Source organism: Crocodylus porosus, unplaced genomic scaffold, assembly GCF_001723895.1.
Source record: "Crocodylus porosus isolate Cpor-Errol unplaced genomic scaffold, CroPor_comp1, whole genome shotgun sequence".
Lineage (NCBI taxonomy): Eukaryota > Metazoa > Chordata > Crocodylia > Crocodylidae > Crocodylus > Crocodylus porosus.
In genome coordinates this window covers 171,592,580-171,603,052 of record NW_017728906.1, presented here as the reverse complement: position 1 = coordinate 171,603,052, position 10,473 = coordinate 171,592,580, and the positions used below count along the sequence as shown (strand labels likewise).

The following is a 10,473-nucleotide window of genomic DNA, read 5'->3' as shown; positions in this document are numbered from 1 at the left end:
TCAAGGCAGATCATCATAATATAAAAGCCCTTGGATCAGATTCTGCTGCTGTTTATGCTAGGGTAAAGAGGAGTAACTGTTGAAGTCAAAGGATTTACAACTATTTTTTTAAAACTAGTTGAACCCAGCGATTCACAAAAGGAGAGTGAGACGTTCATAGAAAAGTCCCCTCCCATATTACCAGTGTACTGCATTCACTTTTCTTTTTTCCTCTCTCTCCTTCACTTTGGGCACCATCATCCTCTCAAAAGCAGATGACCATGATTAGGATTGAACGCAGGTGCTCTACCACTTCACATACACACAACAGGAAGATGGTCCCAATTCCCTGCTAACTCTGAAAGAAACCATTCTACCACATCTTGGTGAGGTGTTACAAATGGGTTAAGCTTCAGTGGTAGTGCAGGCTAGCCTGACGTATTTTACTTTTATATCCAGGACTTTACAAACTGAATTATAAGCAGGTAATAGAAGTGCAGAACAAAGATTCCAGAGTGTCATAGGTCACCGACACACCTCACAGAAAAAATAATTACACTCCATTGCAAGAAGTTATAGCGTTTGCTTTTTATTCAAAAGACAGCTCAGATTCCAGCTTTCCTCCCCCATTATTAGTTAGGGAACTAGCAAGTCCCTAATGTCACACCATTCTGGCATTCTCGGTCTACAGTCTAAACAAACAAAACACTTCCCCACCCACAAGGTTCCATAGCCTTATACAGTACATGAAATAAAACATGTCTAATTCATTAGAAAACATAGGTGGCTTATTTCAGTAATATCTATGATTTAATAAAATTGGCAGTTTGCAATATAAAAATACTAATAGAATTATTTACAGCAGGACCTGCTCTATGTTTGAAATTGATATACTTAAGCCAATCTTTCTCTATTAAAATGGCATTAGTAGTTGCATCTGCTTGTGTTGTAAAAGACCCCCAAAACAAAATACATGCTACTCAGCTATACACTATAACACTTTAAGTAACAAGGAATCTCATACTTTACAAAAATATTTAATTGAAAGTTCACAAGTGAGTAAAAACCTATCACTGCTGTAAGTGCTAGATACTAGAGTATCTAGCTTGAAAACAGATTTGTTCTTGTGGCTGTTAAATACATTGTTTTTATGTTTCATGTCAGTATAAACAGACTATTGAGTTTCCATTTGTCATAGTCAGCTTGTTAAGGATATTCTTAGAAGATGTAGTATCCTACTTAATCCTTATTCAGTTTTCCCATCTTCATGCTTTCTGGACTTTCAAATTAGTTGTATAAATTCCCACCTGACAATATATATTAAAACTTTAAATACAATTGATTTAATCTGAACCTCTAAACATGAGCATTCACTCTCTGAAGAGTGTATCCCAACATTCACATCACCTTAGCTACTTTGAAAATGCTGGAACGGTGTTCTGACAGCTATCAGATATTAGCTCATTCATTTCATTTTGTTTAGTTTCTTCTTTATTCTCAAGGCTGGGGGAATGTCTTTGAGATCCTGCTCTTCTAGACTTTCTAAGGAAACATTTTATCAGCAGATAACAGAATTCAGCCACATTTAACATAATGCAAATACCAGACACACCAATCATAAAAATAGTGAACACCGTCTTTTCAGTAGGTCGAGAAACAAAACAGTCCACTGTGTTTGGGCAAGGCCAAGCACTACATTTCACTAGACGTGGCATTCGGAATCCATCATACACGAAGTAAAATGCATACATGAAGGCAGCTTCAAAAATCAACCTGAAGAATATGCTGCCAGTGTATGTCCACCACAAGGGTCCCTCAATATGAAATCTTTGGGCTCTTATCTCTTCAATGTCTTTATATTGACAATTTTGATCTCCCTTCCTGAATTGCTTCTTCCTCTCATGTCGTCTGTAGGCAACATGCATTACCACCAACAGTGCAGGAGTTGAGACAAAGATCAACTGAAGGGCCCAGAGTCTAATATGAGAGATGGGGAAAAAGTGATCGTAACAAACATTTTTGCATCCAGGCTGTAGTGTGTTACAGACAAAGTCTTCTTGTTCATCTCCCCAGACTTTCTCTGCAGCCACTATGAGGATCATAATACGGAAAATGAACAGGACAGTGAGCCAGACCTTTCCAATGCTGGTGGAGTGTTTATTCACACCTCCCACCACAGCTTGCAGTGATCCCCAATCCATTGTCTTGTTTAACTCCCGTTACCTAGTAAGACAAAACACAAACAACAAATCATCATCAATAGATGTAGGAAATCAGTTCCATTGACACTGTTGACACAGAATATAGGAGTTGTTAAATAACTGCAGCATCTTGGGGGACAACAGTAACAGTTTCCTAGACAATGTGACACTGTCACCACAAGTGGCCATAACCAATACTGGAAATGAAGTAGTATACATGGATAGTTCATAATGATCATGGCTTATCTGTTTGCGCATGAAAAACAAGAAGCTCCAAATCAATAGTGTGCATGCACACACAGAGTGCTTTTAAGTTAATTTCACTAAAATTGAAAACAATAAACCCCCTCAATGGGGGGGGGGGAAAAGAGAGAGAGGGGGGGAAAACAAAGAGGAAAATGTAAATGACAACTGAAAACTGTTAAAGAACATTTTACTAGAAGCTCAAAAGACATAAACACCTACAATTCAGAAAGAATGTTGTTTCTGTAGTTTCAATACACCCAAGCCCTGGCATAGAAAGGAAAAACAATAAAAATAAAAACCATGTAACAAGTGAAGAAAGGAGAATGGATACACAGCAGGATATATAGAAGACATGCTAGGGATTATGGGGGTGGGGGGAAATCAAAAAGAAGCCAACAGACATAAGACAGAATCTGCTTTTTAAAGTACATCAGGAACAAAAATAGTTCTTGTAATATTTTATTACTATAGGGACACGGTAGAATTGTTAACAACAATGCAGAAAGATGCAGAAGTGCTCGGTAAATATTTCTAACAATACCTAAACAGCAGCAGGCACTACAAAATTATACAGACCTGTTGGTTGAAAAATATTTAAGTTGCAACAAAGTTTTAAGAGTTGTAACCGAGGTGCTCTCTTTTGTTGATGTGGATTTTTAGAGAACCTTAGAACATTGAAGATGTTTCGGGAGTGGGTGGGGGAGCTAATATAGTACCAATATTTTGGAAATGTAAAGAAGTAAAGAATGTTGTTAGCCTGATGAGTGTTATATCAAGAATGTTAAAACAAAAATCAGGGGGTTTCCAAACAGTGAACTTCTAGTTGTCCAAACCTGACCTACTATGCTAGCGTTATATGTAGAGTAAGCCCTTTTGTCTCTTACTTTAGTAAAACAAAAGGAACTGAGAGCTAACACTAGCAATAGCCAGAAAGGAGTTGTCTTCATATTTAACATTAACAACCCTTTTTCTTGTTGATTTATGAAGTCTTACCTTGGTTAGTAACTAACTTATTTAAATGTTAGAGATAACCAGATTAAGTTAGGACTCAAAAAAAAAAGTCATAGAAATTATATATATTTATATTTATTTTTTTCCCCACAGTTAGAGTCCTAGAAATGTTTGGTTTGCAAATGTTGGGGACCTGGCACTAACATCAAGTCTGGCAAGAAACAAGTTTCTACGAATCTGGATTCGTAACAGCGGCAGGGAGCTGCTGGCTGGGCAGACTCAAGCTAGGGTGGGGAGGTAGACTGGAGCACCCCTGCTTCCTGCTTCCCCCTCCACACCTCTCAGCTGTGGGGGTGGGAATCTGGGCTCCAATCCACTGCCCCCCACCCCCAAGCTTAGGCCAGGCAAGCCAGCAGCTCAGGCTTCCCCCTCCAGGAGAGGGGCAGCTCCTGGGCTTACTGATCACCTGCAGGCAGGCTCAGTCCTGCCCCCGCACCTTTCCTGGTGGGGGGAGGGGGGTTGGCTCTAACTCATGGTGCCATGACTTAGATGAGTGGGGGCCCCTCACACCTGTCAGTGCCCATAGTCACTTTTACAATTTGATCTTCCTACAACCAATATCAGTGTCAATATTGCCACTCCCTTCCCTGCTGCTAGCAATCCAGGAGGTCATGTTAGCTCTGCTCAAGGCCTCAGTCAAGCATGGCTCACATCAGGGGAAATAAAGGATGGCAAACTACTAGATTCCCAACTGGAAGAAAAGAAGATTCCAGATAATTAATTTGCTTTAGTACGTGTGATGTGAATCTGGGTTCTAAAAATTGACTACTGTGGATTATCTTTATCCCAAGATTGCTTCTGAGGCCCTTTGACCAACAAGTATTAAATCACCTCTGTCCCTCCGCCAAAACAGACAGGGAAAACAACCAAAGCAGGTAAACCAACCTTCAAGCCTCATCAATGACTGCATATGTTTTAGAACTAGCACAGATATCTACAGCTACTACAATCCTGTACACAGACGAGATTCAACAATGTATTTAACAGTAAACACCATCAGAAAAAGAAAGGTTGTGAGGCATGTACAGGGGAGGGCGGGGGAGGAGGAGGAGGGAAAAGTGTGGAGCAAAAAAGGGAGGGAAGCAGAAACGAACAGAGGCAAAGAAGGAAGCTGAAAGATCATAATGCAGGGAGAACAATTGCAAAACTTAGTGGTAAGTAACAACTTTCAGTAAGTATGCTACAGGAAATCAACACTTAAGTAGCGTAAGTGACAACATATAGCCATGTAAAAACAGTTCAAGCTTTTTGCATTTCAACATCAATCAGTGCTCTACAACTGGGGTTTTTGTTCCTCCAGCTGCACAGCAGTGCCTTCATGAGGGGGAGAGGTACTTGATGCATGGACCATCACGACACTGAAGTGGAGAGCCAGTCAAATCACAAGGAATAGGGATGCTTAGGCCTGCACAGAAAGCCTCTAACAGAGAGCACCACTTGTGCTATGAAGGTCCTGTAGTTACAAAATCATAGTCGCTTCATTTCCCAATTAAATCGGATGCCTCTTGCATTCTCTGCTCAAGTCCCCTTCTATATCCATCTTTTAATCAGAAGTTTAAAAAAACATGGCTTCATTATACCAGATGCATGTAGATATGCTTGTTTTATATCAACTAGATCGGTGAAAAAAAGATACAATAGAAGGCATGTTCTTTTTGTGCACAACTAATTTACAGAATTCACTACTACAGTGGAGTCAAATAGTTTAGTAACATTAAAAAAGCCAAACATATATGATATGTATTTGCATTAAGTAGCACCTGGAATATGCAGTTAGGAGCAAGGTTACCATTGTGATAGGTGCCGTACAAATTCAGAATAATATCACTCCTCACGTGTGCCTACCAGTAGGTTCCTGACGTACTTGTTTCTCTGAACCATAGATGGTTGTGGATAAATGCATACAGTGATTCCATTTACTGGTCAGGTTTCTCCAGAGTTGGGTGTGCCACGAATCTCTTTCTTGTTGCACCTAGCAGCATGCTTTTTCACATTTCCAAGGCATAGCAAGCAGCCAAGACAAAACTTATTATTTAAGTTTTAAGTGCCTATCATAGATCTACAACTGAAGCATTTAGCATCAGCAAATGCTGGGAGGTCAGTGCCTGGACTCAATGATCTGTCCTAATGTGGCAATTCTCATGCTAATTTTTTTTCCACAAAAGAGCTGTAGAATTGTTAAACTCTTTGGGATCCCATATCACTAGCATAGTTAGCCTGTTCTTGGAGCCCCCAATCAAACAAACAATCCTACTGTATACTGAGGGCTGGTCTGCATTCAAGTATTATTGATGGTACTGACAGGAGTGTGAATTTTGCCTAGATGCCTAAGCCAGTAAAAGCCCAGAAGCCAGTAAAAACCTAAATCTAGATACAAGTATATTAATGTTAAGGTGCCTTATACTGGTGTACCTTGTTTTGGTTCCCTAGCCCAAATAAGCTACAATGGTGATTTTTGTATCTTGTATGCATGTGTTATCAATGCTGGAAGGCAGGGGGGCACAGGGAAACTTTATACTTTAGCTAACAATATGGCAAAACTTGTCATTTTAAGCAGGTGTGTGGGACAGATTCTGCTAACCCAGGGGCGGGCAGTTATTTAGAGCCGAGGACCGCTTACTGAGTTCTGGCAAGCCATCAACGGCCGCATGACAGGTAGCCGGGGGCAGATAAAATTAAGAAAATTAATATTTGAGGGGCCCCATGGGCTGGATAGAACGGTCTGGCGGGCCGTATCCAGCTCCCAGGCCACATTTTGCCCACCCCAGTACTGACCTAACTCATGCTTAGCAATTCTCAATACTTCTGAAGGAGGAGGTTAGAGCACAAGGATCTAGTTCTAGTCTTCACTTCTGGGTTTGCGCTATGCTTGCTTTTGTACTTCTGCTGCTCTTCCATAACTGGTAGATAATACCTGCCCCCCCAGATGTATGAAGATAAATATGTTAAATAAAGACTGTCAGACCCTCAGACACTATAAACAAGGGGGCAGGGTGGAGGTAGGGGAACTAAAGTACTAAAATGAGTATCTGCCAAGACAAAAAATCAGGGTTTATTTTTTCTCCTTCAACAACTGATAACATGGCTGTAGCTGAAAAGAATACAGGTTCCCATGTTATTTTAAATTTTCAGTCACATTCTGTTGTAGAAGGACATTTAACTTGCACCTCAGCTCCTGGCAGGTAGGAAATGCAACAATTTGTAATATGACAGTTGCAAATCGTATCAGTCTCAAGGGGCATCCAACTGGAGTACTCTTCACAAACCACTCAACTTTTATTAAAGAATTATGAGTTGTTGGGGGGGAGGAAATCAAGAGCAGTCTGACCATCTGAGTAGTCAGTGAAATTCTCTCTAGCAGCTCTCAAGCTGTGTTCCAGATCTGTTGCCAGTGGCTGGTAACAATTCACAAAAAACAAATATACAAACTTACTATAACAAGTAGTGATCACAGTGTATCTGACACAGAAGTCAGGATCAGGCAGTCTGTTCTTTGTGTCCCAAGTACCCACCACCAGACCATGACCAGGTCAGGCTTGAACATTAGTTGCAATGCCATGTTTTCCTTGCTCTTCATCTCAAGGCTTAGGGAAACTAAGCACTTGGTACACAGAACTCAAAGATAATTACCCCTTTAATTAATGGATTAATTGGTATCACTGCAAAGCAAGTAGCAGTGTGTACATGTAAATTAGATAAGGCCTCAGGATGATGACTATCCTGGGCACAACTCCATGTAGAATTCACATAGATAAGAATGTAGATTTGAAGTAAATTTTTAGTCACTGTCGCTTGTTTCACTAGCCCCAGAATTGTAAATGAAGGCTTGTGACAAGTTCCCATTCGCTGTTCTTCTCTCCAGAAGACCCTTCCCAGTTATGCAAAGAAGGATGCAAGGAATGCAGATCTCACTTGAAGGCATAACAAGGCACAAGATTCCCTGCCTGAATCTAGTTAATTAACCCTTCCCCCACCTTGTAAAAACTTACCTTGCAGGATTAATGAGCATTTGAACAGAAACCAAATTCCTCAAGATAAATTCAGTTCTGATGCAAGTGGATGCAACTCCCCTAAGCTCAACAGCATTTGATCGGCTTTCTTCATGGGTGAATTTGAACTCTGAATCTTGTTTCATGGCAGACTATGAAGATGGCAGTTATAGTTACAACATTAAGTTATAGTTAAGAGATTGGTCATTTTGCATTGTACTTCCATTTAATTATCTTTCCGATTACAATGAGCTCCTTCCTTTTCAGGAAAGTTAAATCAACTGTAATCTCTCTGCGTCCCTTGATCTATAAAATTCTGTGCTACTGACTAACCTCCTCAGAACCATGCGCTGACAGAATTTGGGAAATACGAGTTTTTATTGTAGTGCAGTTTCCCTCTCGACTCCCAAATATATACATCATTGAAAAGTGTACAGTATTTCTGGCAAATGCAAAAATCAGGTTGTCTTCTTTTTTTAAAGAGGGTATCAGAGGAAGACAGACATAATTTGTAGGAAACATCAAGTTTGGTATTATGCTCTTGATGTTATTTAACAGGAAGTTCATGTAACTTTATACGTTTTACATTCTTTCTACTTTGACAGCACAGTCTCTCTTTACAAGATTTTTCCTAAACAAATCAGGGTTCAGTCAGGTGAATCTCACACAGAGTTCTCCTTTCAAACAACATTTTATCCTGATCAGACTGCAGCAACTAACAAGGAGGAAAGGTCTCCAAAGAATAAAACTGTACCTAAATTTTTTTTAGACAATTTCAATTAAATTGCTTACATAAAAAAGGAAAGCTATGCTGATTTAGGCCTTTCCTTTCCTATTAGGAGACATGAGCCGTGCTACAAGATTTTGGTGCACACTTTTTTCCACTTCTCCAAGTTACATTTCTATCACATCTTACATAAATAATCCAAAGCTATCTCCCAAATACACAAAGGGATGCACAACAGCAGCTCAGGGCAGAGGTCCAAAGATCAGAAAATGTAAGGTCACTGCAGGGGAGGAAAGTGCTCTCTGAGAGTATCACACAAAAAATTAAAATGTTTGGTTCCAAAGTGATGCCTTTTATTAGACCAACTGGGAAATCACAAGAGAGTTCTAGTTTTTTTTGTATGTCTTCTTGTCCCAGACCAACACGGGTACCAAATACACTCTAGGAGTATCAGAACTAAGCAGTTCTCATTCTGACATATTATTTAGTCCCCTTGAGACATACTAGGGTGACAATCCTGGAGGACAAAACCTTTTTTAGTTTGGGTTAGAGAACTCAGACAAAATGGGTAGTATGAATGCAAGCCTCCCCACTGTGCCCTGCCAACATGCCCCAAATCCCATCTGGAAGAGCAATGAGTTTCTGCAGTGCCCTGCCAACATCTGGAGGAACCACCTCTACAGGCAACAGGAAACTTTTGACTGTAGCAGTGAACCTGGTCTCCTCAGCAGAAGCTAGGAACAAACGCAGTGGTAAGGACAGCAGATTGTATAACCTGAACATTCCCTGCTTTTCACCTCTCTGCTAGTATTGAAACATCCCACAAATATTGACAACAGCATCCTTTTTTAAAAGCTGAAAATAAATGCCAATAGCCTCATTTCACAGACTGGGTAAAGGCAGAGAGGTGTATCATACATGAAATATAGATTAGCATGAGCAACAAGCCTAGATCTCTAGCAGCCTGTTCCCATACCCGACTTATGACACCCACACTTCTTACAGTAATTCTGTACTAGAAACTAGACTGAGAGCACAACATCATTTTGCATACGCCACAGCCAAAGGGTTGGTGTTCACAGATTATGGAAGAATAGCAGAACAGCTTTTCTGTTGCAAGGGATGCAGAAAGACTACAACAGGTCAGAATGTTTTTAACACTGGATTCCTAGTTGAAAACCCTGGTTATCACGTACATCATGTTTACACACCTAACAGTACTCATATTGAGTAGTACCCCAGGGCACCCTGGAAAGGCTCTTGGGTCACCCTGGTTGAGAATCACCAACAGTCCCTTCTACTCAGAATAGCTCTGTGCAAGGGGATGAAGAGTGATGGAGCATATTGCATAGATGGAAGCAGAAACTGGACTTAATCCTGCAGAATCTGGCTCTGTCAGTACTAATGACACCCGCTTCCTGGCTGGAAGAAGACAGATCTGCCCAGAGTGCCATGGGGAAGATTTCAACCATTGTCAGCGACAGTGGGCTCTGTACAGTACATAGCCTGTATTCAGGCAAGCTTCTCACTGGCATCTGCAAAAGTTTGGCTAAATAAGGACTTTGTGATGAAGTCCTTGTCAACCTCAGCCACCCCAATCATCACAAAAATATTTGTCCCGACTCCCACAGTTTTATTGTCATTTCCTCAGTGAAGAGGAAGCATGTCTGAGGTGGTGTGACCCAATGGTCACAGGACCCGTCTAGTATACTAATGCAAGGTGTTTAGTCTCATGGGAGTCTCCATTGAAAAAAAAATAATAAGTGCATCAGAGTAGGTGCGTCACAGATTATCTTTAATTGCCAAGGTCTTCATTCTGCTTGTCATTTTGTTTTACCCTGTACTTTGCATAATCTGTATACAAGGCGCTTGTTCAGCTCCCTGAAATCATGGGCCGGCCAGCTTCACAGGCACACCATCAACTGCTGGATAAATAAGTAACTCTGGGAAAAATAACTGAAGTTTTGTTTTGTTCTTTTAATGAACTAAACCAAGGACGCTCTTTGGAGTTAAACCTTCCCCCAAATGCAAACATTCAAAGAGCCGAAAGGCACCAGAACCGAGGCTCTGAAACCTCCTCCCGTGTTCCAGGGCAAGGCACAGGAGAGACGAGTCCTGGCTCAGCAGTTCTCACGGGTTTGGCTGCGAGGCCCCCTGGCTGGGCTGGAGGCACCTCTTGGAAAGCGCCAGCGCTTCGCCTCCTCGGGTTTCGGAGCGCGGGGAAGGACTGGCGCGGCCCCTCCGCTGCGGCGGGTTTCGGCTTGCGATCTCCGGGCGCATCTCCCTTGCGACTCCCGTTTGTCAGCCGCCCCGGCCCCGG

General features: G+C 41.3%; 1 protein-coding gene across 1 annotated transcript; it reads right to left on the bottom strand.

Annotated features, from left to right (window-relative positions):
* Positions 1–555: 555 nt before the first annotated feature.
* LOC109306677 (gap junction beta-6 protein) lies at positions 556–6,001 on the bottom strand. Its single transcript, XM_019530202.1, has 2 exons — positions 5,283–6,001; positions 556–2,202 (listed from the first exon to the last, which is right to left on the bottom strand). The coding sequence occupies exon 2, from the start codon at positions 2,178–2,180 to the stop codon at positions 1,392–1,394; it is 789 nt and encodes a 262-aa protein (XP_019385747.1). The 5' UTR covers positions 2,181–2,202; positions 5,283–6,001; the 3' UTR covers positions 556–1,391.
* Positions 6,002–10,473: the final 4,472 nt, after the last annotated feature.